The 19996-nt window shown below is 35.0% G+C and overlaps 1 protein-coding gene across 1 annotated transcript in view; it reads right to left on the bottom strand.

Annotated features, from left to right (window-relative positions):
- ATRX (ATRX chromatin remodeler) overlaps window positions 1-19996 on the bottom strand; it is a 192191-nt gene that overhangs the window by 21112 nt on the left and 151083 nt on the right. The window contains exons 20-21 of the mRNA XM_087427779.1: window positions 9275-9452; window positions 5034-5228 (exon numbers count right to left, since the gene is read on the bottom strand). Of these exons, the coding sequence (XP_087283905.1) occupies window positions 5034-5228; window positions 9275-9452 (373 nt within the window). The remainder of the gene's footprint in view (window positions 1-5033; window positions 5229-9274; window positions 9453-19996) is intronic.

Here is a 19996-nt window from a genome sequence, read left to right as displayed (position 1 = left end):
GGGAAAAAATGAATAAATAAAATCTTTAAAAAAAAATAAAAAAAAATAAAAAAAAAGAAAGTAGAGAAGTAAAAGAAAGGAGACAATAACAGAAATATAAGAGGAATTATATAATAATGACTTAAAGAGGAAGTGATAAGACAGAGATATTAATAATCACATATCAAGTAAGTTGAAAATAAACACTTTCAGAACTATGAAAGGACAAAGAAAAATTAACTCCAAAAGGCATGCAATTTAATCATTATTTAGATAATAGCAATTTGAGGGGCGAATGAAAATGTTATCATTTTTAGCAGTCTTTCATCTTAAAAATTATATATAAAAAGAAAGGTGTTTGTAATTGTTATAATAATCAGAACCAACTTTGAAATGTCTTTAATAGGAGCAGGTTCAAATACCAAGAAATCCCTCACTACGAGTATCAAAAAACACCTCCTTGTACCCATTTCAGAGAGGAGCAATTTCCAAATTCTCGTTATAGGAAATCAAAACTAAATAGTAGCGGGCAAAGTTAAATGAAATTCTAAATATAAGCCTAGGGAACAAAGTTAACATTAATTGAGTACCTACATTGTGCCTGGTACTTCTCTATCCCCATTGCTACTACCTTACTTCAGACCTGCATTCTCTCTCTCATCTGGATCATTTTAATAGCATCCTAACAAGTATCTTAACATCCATTTTCTTTTCTCCAATCCATCCTGCACACTGATACCCAAAGTGATTTTTCTAAAATGAAAATTTGATGTTGGTCTTTTGCTTATCACAATGTCCAAACTCTCTAACTTCTATGATCTGATTCCCATCTACTTTTCCAGTCTTTTCTCTCACCTTTTCACTCACCCACCCTTACTCTACCACAATCTCCTTACACTCTATCATTTATTTTTAACTACTTTAGACTCCTAAAACTTGCCATGCTGTTTTATGCACGTGTTTCTTTTTTTCTGCTCCTCTTGAAGGGCCTTCACCTTTTGCCCTCATAGCAACGCAAACAGCTACCCATTTCTATTTACAAATTCAGTTCAAGTCCTCCTAATATCAACTCCCAGTCCTCAGCTTTTCCAAGAAACAACTGACTATTCCTTCCTTGGTGCCTGTACAGATTTCTATTATAGGATCCATAACTTTATTATATTTACTTACTTAAGGTACGCTTATTAGACTGTAGGCTCTTTGGGAGCAGGAACCTAGTCTTATTTATCAAGGTTTCCTTAGTAACAAACATAATGATTGGCACATCACAGACACCTGAAAAGTTTTTAATCAATGAATGAATAAATAATGTATTATTTAGGTTAAATTTTTTTCATTGCCTAGATTAAAAGCTACAGTCTATCGTCAGTTATTGAGTTCTATCATTTATTTTCTTGAAACGTCTGATTCACTCCACAATCACCATCCTATTTTATGTCCTCATCCTGCATTTTACTGCCAGGCTAATTTTGAAAAGCCCACATCATCATATAACAGCCCCATTCATGAACTTATAGTGAATACTATTTTAAATCCAAATGCCTCCATTTACCTTTCATGGCTCTCCATAAACTGGCCCTACCTTACCCACCCAATTTCAACTCTTCATCTGGCCAATTTCTTTATCATACCTTGAGTCTGGTACATAAATCCTTACCTTTTTCTTTGTCCAAATTGTTACATTCTACATTCACACCTCATTCTTCCCTAATCCAATTAAATATTAACCATCCTTCATGGGTCCATCAGTCTGATTTTTTCCATCAAAACTGTACCTGAATGCTCCATCCTCTCTTTTTTAACCATATACTATGGCAAACACCTTCACTACCAGTCATATCAGCACTTCATTCTTTTTGTTTTTAAGAATGTTACGTTTTCTCTCCCCAAGTGGACTACCACCTCCTTCAGGTAAATCTCATATATTATATCTTATTGTATTTCCTTTTAGATCCCTGACAGTTCTTAGTTACTGTGATAGCTAGGAAGTCATCATGGTAGTGTTTTTAAAACTTTTTTTAAAGAGTAGTAACACCCTCTCTTTAAATTAAGTCTTATGTTGCAGCCCAATAAGTAAAAGAGATAAAAGGAGAGGGACTCTGACTGAAATGGGATGCAGGGTTCACAGTGCTGCCTGTCTGGCCTTCCCCTACTTGCTTAGCCACATGGTAGCCCCGGAGCACCTCTGCAGATCTTCTAGGGCTCCTTGGAATACAATTTGAAAACTATTGGGTTCAAGTTCCAGCTCTAACACTTACTGGCCATGTACCCTTGGGTAATCAAACTCTCTAAGTTTCAGTTTCCTAAGATAATGAATATGTATGAGAAAGGCTTTTGTAAACTTTAAAGCTTTCTATAAATTTCAGAAATTTACAATTTCACAAGCCATGAGCTAAAGTGGTTATATTATACAATCTCACCAGTTATATCACACAATAGTACCAACTGTGAACACATTCTATATTTTAAAATCCGGCTTTATTTAAAATAAAATAAAGCATTCTAAATGTCATTCAAGTCTAGGAATCCCAGGTCCTCTGCCTTGTTTCTTATACTTGGAATTAACTTTCTAAACTCCATTTGGGGGGCAATAAAGTATAATGATTAAGAGTACATACTTTTGAGTTAGGCAGACTTGGTTTGAAAGCCAGCTTTGCCACTAATTAGGTGTGTAAACTTGGGTAAATTATATAACCTCTCCAAGCCTTAATTTCCTCATCTCAAAAATGAAAACAGCACTACTGGCTTTTCAGTTGCTGCTAGATAAAGAAGATAATCTGAAAAACTGTTTAGCAAAGTATGAAACTCAGTAACAAATCAGTACGTTAACTCTTATTTTCCTTTTGGGAAGAGCTGTGGGAGAGTTGAAGCACTTTGTGTTAATGTAGCGTTCAATATTCTTCTTCCTTTTTGTTCTTGGGCATAGGGCCATAGCACCGAGAGCAAAATACAGTAAGTAACGTCTATAAATGAAAAAGCATAACACCTTTGACAACTCAGAGTGCTAAGTTATAAAACAGATGGCTTCTTTCCAGACATCCTATAACAATTAAATAGCATTTCTTTCCTGCTGGATTATTTTAATCTTCTTTAAAGCATAGGTAATGTCTTGTACTTCTTAGTATACCCTTACAGTACACCTCAAAGTCAGCAAATAATCAATAAATGTTTATCAAATTAAATAGATTTCCTACAATCAGAAATTTACCATATAACGAATAACTGCAAAACAATTACCCCTTTTCAAATTGGAATGTTTGCTTCCTATTAGAAATAATACCGACCATGAGCTTTTTCTCATAAAAGTTGAAGTTTAAAGTTAAGTGTAATTTTAGGAAAGATGTTAATGAGATATAAAATCATTCTCAAATTGAAAAGGGAAACTTCACTATCTTTAAAATTATAAACATACACATATATGCAAGTCCTTAAAAGAATACTCCTTGCCATACAAAATTAAGTAACTGAGAGGAAAAGTGTTGGAGATACAAGAGTTAAACAAAACAAGGCAAGTGAACACTATGCAGTTGTTTTTAAAAAGGCAGAGGTATATGTACCAATATGGAAAGATGAAAGAAACATCTAGGTGAAAAGAGCAAGCTTCAGAAGAGTATGTATGCTATGATTCCATTTGTGTGCATTTAAAGGTATACAAATGAATTTGTTTGAGTATAGAAAATTTTCCAAAGACTATTCAAGAATCCTAATCACATTCTGTAATGATATAATTAAGACAGAAAGCCAAATAAATATCAGTTTAATATTTTACAATGTGGAAACTGAAGTGATTTTTTAAAAGTGTTTTTTAAATGTACTATAAAAATGGTAGATTTAAACCTCCATGTGGTTCTAAGCCATCATCTAAGGGTTTTGATAGAGGTTGTCACAAACACTCTTTCTTAAATGCCCTATCAGTGAACTTTAAATGGAAGAAAAGTTCCTTGATTAGAAAAACAAAATATTTGCTTATATAGACAAAGGACATTAAAAAAAATTCCAAATGCTCAGTGTTTGTGTTACTTTAATTGACATGCACATTAAAAATTAACTGGAGAAATCACCGATTTATATTAACATTAAAAAGATATTTATTCCTATCACCTTTTGCTTTAATTAAATGTATCCAACCATATGAAGAACGAAGATACTTTTGAGGTTTTTATTACAAATGACTAAAGTGACTTTGGTAGAGTGACACCATAACCTGGTAGCTGCTTTCCCAACCTCTTAACAGCTAGCTACATGAAACATTAAGTTCTTGAATTTGAAACCAAGACAACAGGAAAAGCACCCTCCTCAACGATTCCCCCTAAATGGCTTTTTAGATAACTAGAATAGGTTTACATATATAAACTCTTTATTTAGATCAGAGAACATATGGTTTTCTCTTATGTTCAAAAGGGTCAAGATGATATCTATCATATTAAATTTCTGTATTAATATTAAATAATGTTTTCTAATCCAAGAACAATGGACCAAAAGACAGGTGTAGATACTAGTCCTGGCTCTACCACTTATTAGCTGAAAACCGTGGGGAAGTCACTGAATGTCTCTGACCCCCAGTCTCCCCATCTACAAAATGAGAGGGCTTGACTAGATTACCTCTAAGCTTCCTTTTCCAAGTGTGAAAGTCTTACTATGACAGTGAAAAAATATCAAGTGAAGACATTTTTACTTGCTGATTCTTAATTGCTATATGATAGCAAAGAATGTTAAGGAACAGTTAAATTTCATATAGAATTATTAAAATTATGTATGACCCCTACTGGAGGTTATTAAAAGAGAACCATACTATTTCCTTTAAGGTTTCCACTCACAAACCTTTATCTGTAGGGCTGAACTTTTTATTTGGCATAAAATACGTATTTCAAATTAACTATCTTTTTGTGGTGTTATGTGGAGAATTGACCAAGCACTCTCTCATTTAAATACAATTTTATTCTCTTTGAAAAATTCTGAAATATAGCCTTAGTTAGATGACTTTCATAGTAGTAGTAAAATTTTCTTGGTCCATGTTGGTTTCTTTCTTAAGCTAATAATCTAAAGATGTTTACCTTTGGCAGCATGGGAGTATCCCTTTTCTTCTTCTTTTCTGAATTAGGGTCATCTAATAAGTCTGGCTCAAAGGTATAAAGTTCAGTAAGCTCATTCATGGTAAAATGACGCTCGACCTGCTGCTGATCGACAACTCGAAAAGACAGTGACTGCTTAGTTACCTGCCGATCATAAATCTTATCTTCCATGGTTCCCTTCGTAAAAAAAAAAAAAAAAGGAACAATATACAAATAAATAAATTTTGTAAACATGAAACTTAAAGAGAAATATAGTTATTGGTTAATACAAAATGGCAAAACTTCATTGCAATATACTGCCATAAAGCAAATTTTATTAGCAATGCTGCTTAATTCATGAGAGATTTCACCTGTTCTGCATAGTTTACCTGGACAAAACAGAAAACTACATTACTGATAATCATTCTATATTATCTGACCAATACGGATTCATGTGTTGCTTTATATATTTCTTTACTTGGTGGAAGTAAGAGAGCAGTCAGATACCAAGATAAACAGAAATAAAGGAGTACAGGCATACCTTGTTTTATTGCACTTCACTTTATCACTCTTCGTAGATATTGCATTTTTTACAAATTGAAGGTTCGTGGCAAACCTGTGTCAAGCAAGTCTATTCGTGCAATTTTTCCAACAGCGTGTGCTCACTTCATGTCTCTGTGTCACATTTTGGTAATTCTTACAATATTTCAAGGTTTTTCATTACTATTATATTTGTTATGGTGATCTGTGATCAGTGATCTTTGATGTTACTATTGTAACTGTTTTGAGGAGCCACAAAAAGCGTCCACGTAAGACGGCAAACAATCGATAAATGTTGTGTTCTTACTGCTCCACCAACCAGCTGTTCCCATCTCTATCCCTCTCCTTGGGCCTCCCTATTCCCTGAGACACAACAATATTGAAATTACACCAATTAATAACCCTACAGTGGCCTCTAGGTGTTCAAGTGAAAGACAGAGTTGCATGTCTCTCACTTTAAATCAAAAGCTAGAAATGATTAAACTTAAGTGAGGAAGGCATGTTGAAAGCCGAGATAGGACAAAGGCTAGGCCTCTTGCACCAAACAGTTAGCCAAGTTGTGAATGCAAAGGAAAAGTTCTTGAAGGAAATTAAAAGTGCCACTCCAGTGAACACAAGAATGATAAGAAAGCAAAACAGCCTTATGGCTGATATGGAAAAAGTTTCAGTGGTCTGGACAGAAGATCAAACCAGCCACAACATTCCCTTAAGCCAAAGCCTAATCCACAGCAAGGCCCTAACTCGCCTCAATTCTGTGAAGGCTGAGAGAGGTGAGGAAGCTGCAGAAGAAAAGTTTGAAGCTAGCATAGGTTGGTTCATGAGATTTAAGGAAAAAAGCCATCTCTAACATAAAAGTGCAAGGTGAAGCAGCAAGTGCTGATATAGAAGCCACAGCAAGTTACCCAGAAGAGCTAGCTAGCTAAGACAATTAATGAAGGTGGCTACACTAAACAACAGATTTTCAATATAGATGAAACAGTCTTCTATTGGAAAAAGACGCCATCTAGGACTTCCATAGCTAGAGAGAAGTGAATGCCTGGCTTCAAAGCTTCTAAGGACAGGCTGACCCTCTTGTTAGGGGCTAATGCAGCTGGTGACTTTAAGTTGAAGCCAATGCTCATTTATCATTCAGAAAATCCTAGGGCCCTTAAGAATTATGCTAAATCTACTCTGCCTATGCTCCATAAACGGAACAATGAAGCCTGGATGACAGCACATCTGTTTACAACATAGTTTACTGAAATATTTTAAGCCCACTGTTGAGACCTACTGCTCAGAAAAAAAGATTCCTTTCAAAATATTAGTGCTCACTGACAATGCACCTGGTCACCCAAGAGCTCTGATGGAGACAACGAGATCAACGTTATTTTCATGCCTGCTAACACAACATCCATTCTACAGCCCATGGATCAAGGAGTAATTTCAATTTTCAAGTCTTAAACGTATTATTTAAGAAATACATACTGGGGCTGGCCCGTGGCTTAGTGGTTAAGTGCGCATGCTCCGCTACTGGCGGCCCAGGTTCAGATCCTGGGCACGCACCGACGCGCCGCTTCTCCGGCCATGCTGAGGTGTCGTCCCACATACAGCAACTAGAAGGATGTGCAACTACGACATACAACTATCTACTGGGGCTTTGGGGAGAAAAAGTGGAAAAAAAAAAAAAAAGGAGGACGATTGGCAATAGATGTTAGCTCAGGGCCAGTCTTCCTCAGCAAAAAGAGGAGGATTGGCATGGATGTTAGCTCAGGGCTGATCTTCCTCAAAGAGAAAAAAAAATACATTTTGTAAGGCTATAGCTGCCACAGACAGTGACTCCTCTGATGGATCTGGGCAAAGTAAATTGCAAACCTTCTGGAAAGGATTCACCATTCTATATGCCATTAAGGACATTTTTGACTCATGGGAAGAGGTCAAAATATCAACACTAACAAGAGTTTGGAAGAAGTTGATTCCAACCCTCCTGGATGACTTTGGGAGGTTTATGATTTCAGTGGAGAAAGTAACTGCAGATGTGGTGGAAAGAGCAAGAGAACGATGATTAGAAGTGGAGGCTGAAGATATGACTGAATTGCTGCAATCTCATGATAAATCTTTAAACGATTGAGGAGTTGCTTCTTATGGAGGAGCAAAGGAAGTTGTTTCTTGAGATGGAATCTACTCCTGATGAAGATGCTGTGATTGTTGAAATGACAACAAAGGATTTAGAATATTACATAAACTTGGTTGATAAAGCAGCGTTTGAGAGGATTGACTACAATTTTGAAAGAAGTTCTACTGTGGCTAAAGTGCTGTCAAACGGCATCACGTGCTACAGAGAAATCATTCGTAAAAGGAAGAGTCCATCAATGCGGCAAACTTCATTGTTGTCTTATTTTAAGAAAATACCACAGCCACCCCAACCTTCAGCAACCACCACCCTGATCAGTCAGCAGCCATCAACATTGAGGCAAGACCCTCCACCAGCAAAAAGACTATGACTCACTGAAGGCTCAGATGATGACTAGCATTTTTTAGTAATGAAGTATTTTTAATGAAGGTATGTACATTGCTTTTTTAGACATAATGCTATTGCACACTTAACAGACTACAGTATTGTGTAAACATAACTTTTGTATGCACTGGGTAACCAAAAAATTCATGTGACTCGCTTTATTGTGGGATTCACTTTATTGTAGTGGTCTGGAACTGAACCTGCAATATCTCCGAGGTATGCCTGTACATGAAGTAAGATTTTAGGGGATTACTGAAGTAAGAATGCAAGAGAGCAGTTTAATTCCATTTCAGTGGAACAGAATAAGCTCTCAACAATCACTGTAACTCCTGTTATATCACATCTTACTTTCTATAATTTCAGGACAGAAAATTAATAATTAAAATGCCATATTTACTACATATATATATACCATTCTAAACTAGAATGTAAAGGAGCTCTTAATTTAAATAATAGGAAAGGATTTACAGTATAGTTTACCAATTATATTATGTACTAAAGACATACAAACAAGCAAGGATCTACCAATAAAACCCATTCCCTGGTTGAGAAGCCCAAATTTGGAGGCAGGTGGAGAGTATAGCATCTAATCCCAAAGCAGATGTACCAGTTCAAAGGGCAACTTGATTCTATAAACCTATATTACCTTCAACTGCATCCACTTCTTTGATTTCATTTATTTTTCTTAAATTTCAGTCTGTCTGTTTTTTAATACCTGAGTTTATATTTAAATGAAATGACTAATTTCTTGCCTATATTTGTAATGATTCTTTGTTATTATAGTAAGTTAACTTTTTCTTCCTATTTACCCACATTCCTCAAATTAAGAGAATATCTGATGGCCACTAAAAACAATGATCATTTGACCTCTACATTTATAAGAAAATTAGATTTAGTTACTGGCTTTTCTATGTATGCTAAGTAAAAGAACTATAAATGTTTAACTTTCCTGAACTAACAAGAAAATGCTAAATCTGTTTACCCATGCAAATCCATCTCAATCTGAGAAAGCTGACATTATAGACATGGACAAACTACAAAACAGAAAATAATGAGAGGCCAAAATTGACTTCTGCTGCTTTATGCATAAGAATGATGTTTTCAACACTGTTTGCATCTCTATAACATATATGTGTTCTACACTCCAAAAATATTACCAGTTTCACCCAACCTTTCAATATGAAAAAGAGAATATAAATTATAAACATACCTGAGCTAAGAACCTATATACATACACAGGTTTAGTCTGTCCAAAGCGATAAACTCTGAATATACTCTGGATGTCATAAGATGGATTCCAAGAAGCATCAAATATAATGACTCGATTAGCAGCTACTAGGTTAATTCCAAGAGATCCTGCTTTGGTAGAAATGATAAACAATCGTCCTCTGAAAATGAAAATATAGAATACATGTTTTTAGTAATGAGTGTTTCACAGATATTTTAATTACGATATGACTTTTTAATCCTAAGGTAGTTTTCTGAACAATCATGAATTCAGAGAATTGATTTCTCACTTACTGAAGAAAACAAGACATGTCCAAGGAGTCAGGTTGATGATTTATATGCCCAGGAAGAATCTTATTGCTGGAAAATGAACTAGTCTGATTTAGGAATAAAGATAAATACGGAAATCACATGTTTACAATGTATTCAAGGTATTTACAGATTTCTAAGTAAATGTAGAAAATTTATGTATAACTCCAAAGTCTATATTGTGTTTGGTACTGTTATGAGCACTAAGTACATCAAAATGAAGGACAGGGCCCAAGGAGCTGAGTATAGCAGGAGTGACTGATATGCAATTACAATACAGCGTAATGAATGTAAGAAGTGAAGTTAGATAGATACAAGGTACCAAGGTAGCTAAAATAGGATAAAGAGGACAGAGGACTCCAGGAAGGATGTGTTCAAGAAAAAAAAAAGAACAAGAAACTGACAGATAACCTTCTATATTGGAACATAAGTATATTTCTGTAGGAGAATTTGGGAATGAAATTGTGATAGAATTTGGGAATGAATTTGTGATATTCATAGAAAACTAAGCAAATGGTAAAAACAAACCATTACTTCAACAAAAATAAACAGGTGCACAAAAAGGGAAAGGTAATCATAGTATTTTAAATGGCTTAAGTGTGAATATTTACATAGTCACAATAAAGCAAATACTCCAAACTGATTTAGGCAAATATTATGAAAAAATATATTGGGAAAATGAATGAGAAAAAGCGTATGTGCATGTTGGTAAATTTCAACCTTAGATTGTACAAAGGATATAGGTTAAGTAAATATCACAACAATTGGGCCGGCCTGGTGGCTTAGCGGTTAAGTGTGCGCGCTCCGCTACTGGCAGCCCGGGTTCGGATCCCAGGCACGCACCGATGCACCGCTTCTCCGGCCATGCTGAGGCTGCGTCCCACATACAGCAACTAGAAGGATGTGCAACTATCACATACAACTATCTACTGGGGCTTTGGGGAAGAAAAAAAGGAGGAGGATGGGCAATAGATGTTAGCTCAGAGCCGGTCTTCCTCAGCAAAAAGAGGAGGATTAGCACAGATGTTAGCTCAGGGCTGATTTCCCTCACCAAAAAAAAAAAAAAAAAAAACCCAGAAGAATTGCCAAGAGTTGAAATTGGTTACCTGTAGAGAGTAGAAATCATGGGCAGGAAGGTGTTGGTCAGGGGACTCGTTTTTATTTTAAGCCTTGTAAAACTATTTGTTTTTTAAAAATATGTAAATATATTACTTTGATGTAAATCAAAAATTAACTTAAAAAGATTACATATAACATTTTTTGAAAATATAAACAAGTTTAAAGAAAAAGAAACTCCTCAGTTCCACCCCCCAGAAACAACCTCCTTTCAAATCATGGTACATTTCCAATAGATTTTTTTTCTAAGCACATAAATTTTTGGTTTTACATAGACAAGATAATATCTGTATATATAAGAATTTATATTATTATTATATATATATTATTATATATATATTATTATTATAAGAATATATTATTATTATAAGAATTTCCTCAAGTTTCTTAGTAAACATCATGCTTGGTAGCTGCATAATATTACACTGGATGACCATATAATTTGTTTACTGTTGGCAACTTAGAGTGAGAAAACCCTTGGAATATAATAAGCTCCCAACAATCTCGACAAAATGCCTTTATCTGCCAAGCTTTACTTTCTATAATTTCATGACAGAAAATTAATAACTAAAATGCCATACCCATTACATATATAGTATTATAAATGAAAACGCAAAGAATCTCAAAATTTAAATAACAAGGAAGGGCTTAAAATTAAGAAAAATCCTGATACAAAATGAACAGAGGTACTAAATTCAAGTTTTATATCAATTTGGAATTACAACATGTCTAGGAATATAAGCTATAGAAATGATCATAAATGCAAGAAAATATATTCATCAGTTATTTATAAGAGCATAAAGTTGAAAATAATATGTACAACACAGAGGACTAAATTACACTCTGACTATTCAACAGGTTACATTACCATTAAAAATTTACAATATTATGTTATGTGAAAAAAAGCAGGATATAGAACCTTATTAAATATAAATGCAACTGCATTAAAAAACAAAACATGTATGTTAACAGTGGTTATCTCTGGTCACTGGGATTACGATAATTATTTTCTTCTTTATACTTGTCTATAATACATACTCATTACAGAGCACAACAGTGCTTTCTTTAATTAGTGGATGTATTTAAGAGTTTATGGGTAAATGCCTGCTCCAAAATTACTCCAGTTGTTTACATCTATTCCACACCAGCAAAAGGATCAAGCATATAGAATGGTATAAACCATGCAGGTTAAAAAAACACACACACAAACAGGAAGCCTTGTAGAGAACTTCAAAACTCTTTGATATCTATCCACTAATGAAGAGCTGAACAGGTTTAATAAACATGTTTATGAAACCACTACGCATTCCAAGTACTGAGCTAGACTAGGAATACAAAAGATGAAAAAATAGCTGGTCACTGCACTAAAGGAGACCACCAACTACTAGACAATAGATATATAAACAATTGTAATCCAATCTAATTTGCAATAATAAAGATATTTATTTACAAGGTATAGATGTGATCAACAGCATATTTTAGCTTTGAAAAGCATACAAGTGGGAAGCAAAATTATTTAATTTTGCCCCCAGAAGAAAAATGAACAAAGAAATAGACAGAGTCAAGTGACTGAACTGGTATTAAGAATTATTTTTCAACTATTTAATCTCTAATATTATTCAATCTGGAATATGTAAGTCCATAATGAGATAAGCTAACCAAAATATTTTTAGATTTTCTTAACACTAAACATTAGTATTAAAGTATACACTCAAAACAAACACAATTAAAATATGAACCATTATTTGAATACTGCTGCTACAAACCTTCTTGTATATGACTTTTGGTAAAAATATGCAAGCATTTCTGTTAGGTATATACCTAAGAGCAGAACTGCTGGGTCACAGGGTATGAATATGGCACTGTTAAAGCTGCACAAATAAAGGCTGGCCCGGTGGTGTAGCAGTTAGGTTCGCACACTCTGCTTCGGTGGCCCGGGGTTCGTGGGTTTGGATCCCGGGCACCAACGGGTGCACGGCTTATCAAGCCATGGTGTGGTGGTGTCCCATATGAAGTAGAGGAAGATGGATAAAGTAGAGGAAGATGGGCACATATGTTAGCCCCGGGCAAATCTTCCTCAGCAAAAAGAGGATGATTGGCATCAGATGTTAGCTCAGGGCTGATCTTCCTCAAATAAATAAATAAATAAATAAATAAATAAATAAATAAATAAATAAATAAATAAATAAATAAAGCTGCACAAATAGTTCTCCAAAGTGGTTATTCCAATTTACATTCTCACCCGCAGTATATAAGAGTTCCAGTTGTTTCAGACCCTTGACAACTCATGGTATTGCCTTTTTTATTATACCTTTAAAAAATAGTTTAAGCTTCACAAGAATTTGCAACAGTACTACAGAGACTTCCTGTGTACCCTTCATCCAGCTGTCCCCAATGGTAATAACTTACATAACTACAGTACATTGTCAAAACCAGGAAATTGAGGTTGGTACAATACTATGAACTCAGGTACAGAGCTTATCTGCGTTTCACCAGTTTTTATATGTATGTTTTTTGTTTGGTGGATAGCTCTATGAAATTTTATCAAGTATGTAGATTCATGTAACTTTACCACAAGCAGGACACAGAACTGTTCCATCACCACAAAAACACCTCCTTTGTGTTATCCCTTAGAATTTTCACTCTCTCCGTAACCCTAATCTTTTCTCTATCACTATAATTTTGCCAAATCAAGAAAGCCATATGAATGGAATCATACAGTATGTAACCTTTTGAGATTGGCATTTTTCATTCAGCATAATGCCCTTGAGATCCATCCAAGTTGTTGTATGGATCAGTATCAATAGTTCATTCCTGTTTATTGCTAAGCAGTATTCCAATATATGGATATATCACAATTTGTTTATCCATTTACATATTAAAGGACATTTGGGTTGTTTCCAGTTTTTGGCTTTTACAAATAAAGCTGCTATGAACATCTGTGTATAGTGTGAAAATAAGTTTTCATTTCCCTGGCATAAATTTTCAAGAGTGTGAATGCAGGGTAGTAAGGGTAAGTATGTTTAATTGTTTAGTTTTTTTTTTTTTAAAAACTACCAAATTGTTTTCCAGGAAGAGTGGCTGTGGCATTTTACATTCTCACCAGCATTGTGGAAGAGATCCAGTTTCTCTGCATCCTCACCAGCATTTGGTAGTGTCACTATTTTTTATTTTAGCCATTCTGATAGTTAAGAAGTGATATCTCACTGTGGTTTTAACTTATATTTCCCTATTGGCTAGCGATGTTGAACATCTTTTCACATGCTTATTTGCCACACACAGATCCTCTTCAGTGAAGTGTCAGTTTAAGTCCTTGGCTCATTTTGTAACTGAATATCATTTTTTTTCTGTTACATTTAGAGAATTCTTTATATATTCTAGATATGAGTCCTTTGTTTGATATGCTATTTGCAAATATTTTCTCCAAGTCTGTGGTATGTCTTTTCCTCTTCTTAACAGATTCTCTCCCAGACAAAAGTTTTTAATTTGGTTGTCTAATTACTGATTTTTTCTTTAATGGATTATATGCCTTTGGTGTCATGACTAAGACCTCTTTGCCTAACCTTAGCTCCTGAAAATTATCTTCTATGTTTTCTTAAACAAGTATAATGTTTTACATTTCGATTTATGATCCATTTTGACTTGATTTTTGAATAGGGGTGAAGCTTAGGTCAAGGTTCATTTTCAGCCTGTGAATATGCAATTGTTGCAATACCATTTGTTGAGAAGGCTGTCCTCCCTCCATTGAAACACGTGTGCACCTTTGTCAAAAACGTTTTTAACTTGCATTTCTCTGATGATTAATAAAGATGAGCAGCTTTTCGTATGTTTATTGGTCATTTGGATATTGTCTTTTGAAAAGTCCTTTTCAAGTTTTTTGCCTATCTTTCTATGGGGTTGTCTGGTTTATCCTACTGATTTTTTTTTTTTTTAAGATTTTATTTATTTTATTTTTCCCCCCAAAGCCCCAGTGGATAGTTGTGTGTCGTAGCTGCACATCCTTCTAGTTGCTGTATGTGGGACTCGGCCTCAGGATGAATGGAGAAGTGGTGCCTCGATGCGCACCCGGGATCCGAACCCGGGCCACCAGCATCGCAGCGCGCGCACTTAACCACCAAGCCACAGGGCTGGCCCTATCCTACTGATTTTTAAGAATTCTTTATATATTCTGCTTAAGAGTCCTTTTTGGATCTGTGTGTTAAAAATAGCTTCTCCTATTTTCTGCCTTGCTTTTTCATTCTTAATGTGAAATGCCTTTGATAAATACAAGTTCTTAATTTTAATGAAGTTCAACTTATCAATCTTTCCTTTTATGATTAGTACTTTGTGTGTCCTGTTTACGAAAATTTTCTTACTCCAAGATCAGAAAAATACTCTTTGCTGTTTCTAAAACCTTTATTGTTTTAGCTTTCACATTTATGTCTACAAACCACCTGGAATTAGTTATCAGGGAAATACAAATTAAGACTTTGAAGCCTTACCACTACATATCTATCACAATGACTTAAAAAAAACAGACACCATCAAGTGATGATGAAGATAGAGAACAACTGAAACACACATACACTACTTGTGGGAGCGAAAACTGGTACAACCATTTTGGAAAAATGTTTTGGCAGCATAAGCCGAAGCTGAATATACACATATCTATTACCCAGCATATACACAGGCATATACACAACAGAAGCACATATATATGTTTGCCAGAAGGCAGATACAACAATTCTTTAAAAAGTTTAATCTTTGGACTTCCACCTCTGGAAGGATCAAGTAAACATACTGTTCCCTATTCCTCACAATAAGTACAGCTAAAAACCCTGGACATTATATATAAAACAAATGAAAGAAGTCTCTGAAAAGTGAGAAGAAAGAGGCAGACTGGCTAGGGACCTTGGGACCTAAGGAACAACACGGCAGTGAGTTCCATAGGCTTTCTTTTGGCCTCACATATCCCACACTGAGTGCTGAAGAACCCAGCAACCTGAAAACGCCAGTGGGTGCCGTAAAAAAAATTTTCCAAGAAAATCCTGCTCTCTCTAGCCAAAGGACCAAAAAGGGGGCAGCCTAGCAAGATAGAAAACTTTAAAACAATAACTGCTCAACTCCAGTCAAACAGCATAGAAAAAATGTGGCACACTTCCACCCTTGCCACTAAAGGCTGAGTGGGGAGCCCAGACTTCTACCCTCATGTAGTTGTAACAAGGCACTGCCTGAGTGGTATCAGAGAAGTCTGAGTCAACAAGGTCCTCCCACCAACCCAGCAGTGTCAGTGAAGACCATGTAGGGAACCAGGACATCCACCACTACCCAGGGGTTACAAGGAAAACCCTCTCCTTCCCTATGGCAGTAGTATCAAAAGAGGCCTAGTGGAGAGTCAGGAATTACATCACCACCCAAATAGTAATGAGTTACCCCTGTAGTGTCCATGAAGGCCAATGGGGGAGAGGTTGTAAATAGGCAAGCCTAACCTTCCCAGCCAGGGTAGTATCAGCAGAAACCTAGTGAGCAGACTGAACTCCTTCACTGATAATAATGAGGTGGGGCACCTCATGCCCGACCAGAACGTGTGTCAGAAGAGGTCTGCTATAACAGAATATTTAAATAAGATCCACAGACTCATGACATAATAACCAAATGTCCAGTTTACATAGAAGATCTTTGCCATATAAGAACCAGGAAAATCTCAAATTCAATGAGAAAAGATAATCAGCTGATATCAACACTAAGATGACATAAATGTTAGAATTGTCTGACAAGGATTTAAAGAGTAACCATTATAAAAATGCTTCAATAAGCAATTATTAACACACTTGAGACAAATGAAAAAAAAAAAAGTCTCAGCAAAGAAATAGAAGTCATAAAGAAGAACCAAATAGAAATTGTAGAACTGAAAACTACAATAACAAAAAACTCAATAGATGGGCTCAATAATAAAATGTAGAGAACAGAAGAGTCAATAAACTTTGAAACCAGAATAACAGAAATGACCCAATCTGAACAACAGATAGAAATCAAATAAAAAAAAGATAACAGAGAATCAGGGACCTATAGAACTATAAAAAAAGATCTAATATTCTTGTCATCGAAGTCCTAAAAGGAGAGGAGAAAAGAAGAAGGGGCTCTAAAAGCATTCAAAGAAATATTGGCTGAAAATTACCAAAATTTAGTGCAAAACACAAACTAGAGATTCAAGAAGCTGAATGAACCACAAAGAGGGTAAACCCAAAGAAATCCATGCCAAACACACCATAGTCAAACTACTGAAAACTAAGATAAAGAAAGAGTCTTACTGATAGGGGAAAAACAATTTGAAAAATAGCAAGTTTTTTTTTTTTTAAATTAAAACATATTTGACATATAACATTGTGTAAAATTAAGGTGTACAACATGTTAATTTTATACATTTATATATTGTAATATGATTGCCATTGTAGCAACAATTAGCACCTCTATCATGTTACACATAATTATCATTTCTTATAGTGGTTGGAAATAATTAAGTTCCAGTCTCTTAGCAAGTTTGATGATTATAATAAAATGTCTATATTTATTAATTGGTTCAGCCACTATGGACAACAACATGAAGGTTCCTCAAAAAATTAAAAACAGATCTACCATATGATCCAGCAATTCCACTTCTAGGTATATACACAAAAGAAACGAAAACAGGATGTCGAAAAGAGACATGCACTCCCATGTTTATTGAAGCATTATTCACAACAGCCAAGATAGGGAAACAACCTAAGTACCCACCAAGGGATGACTGGATAAAGATGTGGTGTATACATCCAATGGAATATTATTCTGCCCTGAAAAAGGACAACCAGCCATATGTGACAACATGGATGGACCTTAAGCACATTATGCTAAGTGAGGTAAGTCAGACAGAGAAAAACAAATACTGTTTGGTATTATTTATATGTGGAATCTAAAAAAGCCAAACTTGTAAAAATAGGTTTTTCATAAGAAATCATGGAGGCCAGAAGCAAGTGGCACAACATTTTTCAAGTACTGAAAGAAGAGAACTGACACCCCAGAATTCTATATCCAGCTAAAATGTTCTTCAAAAATGAAGGGGAAATCAAGAAATTCTCAGATGAAGGTACTCTCACAGAATCTGCTGCCAGCAGACCTCCCCTAAAGGAAGTTTTCTAAAAAGAAAGGAAATGATAAAAGAAGGAATACTAAAACATTAGGAAGGAAGAAAAAACAATGAAAAGAACAAAAACTATGAGTGAATAAAATAGATTTTTCTTCTTTTAAGTCTTCTAAGTTATGTTTGATGGTTGAAGAAAAAATTATTACACTGTCTAATGTGGTAATCTATTTATGTAGAGAAAATATTTAAGACAATTATACTATAAAAGGGGAAGCCAAAGGGATGTAAAGGGATAAGGTTTCTACACTTCAATCAAAATGGTAAAATGATAACACCAGTCATAAGTTATGTACATAAGTACATACAATGTAATGAGTTATGTACATATAATGAAATATTTAGAGCAACCACTATAACATTTACACAAAGATAGACTAAAAACCAGTATGGATGAATCAAAATGGAACTCCAAAAAAGGTAAAAGGAACCCACAGGAAGGGTGGAAAAAGAAATCAGCAACAAAAGAAAACAGAATGAAAATGAACAAATTGAGGGGCTGGCCCAGTGGCGGAGCAGTTAAGTGTGCATGCTCCACTTTGGCAGCCCGCGGTTCGCAGGTTTGGATCCCAGGCGCACACCGACGCACAGCTTGTCAAGCCATACTGTGGTGGTGTCCCATATAAAGCAGAGGAAGATGGGCATGGATGTTAGCCCACGGCTAACCTTCCTCAGCAAAAAGAGGAGGATCGGCATTGGATGTTAGCTCAGGGCTAATCTTCCTCACACACACACACAAAAGAACAAATTGAACAAAAAATAAAATGGCAGCCTCAAGCCCTATATTAAATGTAAATGGTTGTACACCTGAAACTAATATGTTATATGTCAATTATACCTCAATAAAAAAAATGTAAGTGCTCTATATACACCATTGAAAAGAAAGAGATTACCAGAGTGGGTACAAAAACATGATCCAACCATATGCTGTCTACAAGAAACTCACTTCAAATATAATGAAATAGGTAAGTGGAAAGTAAACAGATGAAAAAAGATATACAGTCAGCACTCCCTATCTGCAGGTTCTGCATCCATGGATTCAACCAACTGTGGACTGAAAGGCCTATGGTGGTTGCGTCTATACTGAACACATACAGACTTTTTTTCCTTGTCATTATTCCCTAAACAATACAGTATAACAACTATTTACATAGCATTTACATTGTATTAGGTATTATAAGTAATCTAGAGATGATTTAAAGTATACGGGAGGATGTGCGTAGGTTATATGCAAATGCTACGCCATTTTATCTAAGAAACTTGAGCATCTGCGGATTTTCGTATCCATGGGGGTCCTGGAACCAATTCCCCACGGATGCCGAAAGACAACTGTACCACGTAACCATCAATCAAAATAAAGCAGGAACGGCTATATTATCATCAGATAAAGTAGGTTTCAGGGCAAAGAAAAGTACGAGGACTAGAGAGGGGCATAACAATCCTAAACGTGTATACACCAAACAACAGAGCTGAAAATATGAGGAGCAAAAACTGAAAGGGGAAAGAGACAAATCCACAATTAAAGTTGGAGGGTTCAACCCTCCTCTCTCAAAAATCAATAACCAACTAGACAGAAAATCAACAAGGATAAAGAAAAACACAACCACTCCATCAAAGAACAGGATATGATCAACATTTATAGAAGACTCTGCCCAACAAGAACAAAATACACATCCTTTTCAAGGGCCCATGTACGCTATACCAAAATATACCACATTTTGAGCCATAAAACAAAACACAATAAATTTAAAAGAATTGAAATCACACAGAGTATATTCTCTGAACAGAACTGAATCAAACTAGAAATTAGTAAAAGAAAAATAATGGAAATGTCCAAATGCTTTGAAATTAAACAACATACTTCCAGCTATGAGTCAAAGAGTAAGTCTCAAAGGAAAAAAAAATACACTGAACTGAATGGAAATGAAAATATATCAAAATTTGTATGACACAGCTAAAACAGTGCTGAAAGAAAATTTACAGCACTAAATGCTTATTATAAAAGACTTATATAATAAGAAAATTATATATATTAGAAAAGAGGAAAAGTCTTAAATCAAATTAGTAATCTAAGGTTCTATCTCAAGAAAGTAAAAAAGATGAGCAAAGTAAAGTAAAACAAGA

The sequence above is a fragment of the Ceratotherium simum genome, chromosome X (assembly GCF_057802395.1).
Source record: "Ceratotherium simum simum isolate JZ-2026a chromosome X, ASM5780239v1, whole genome shotgun sequence".
Taxonomy (NCBI): domain Eukaryota; kingdom Metazoa; phylum Chordata; class Mammalia; order Perissodactyla; family Rhinocerotidae; genus Ceratotherium; species Ceratotherium simum.
The sequence above is the reverse complement of the archived record's forward strand: the minus strand, read 5'-3'. Positions and strand labels throughout refer to the sequence as shown.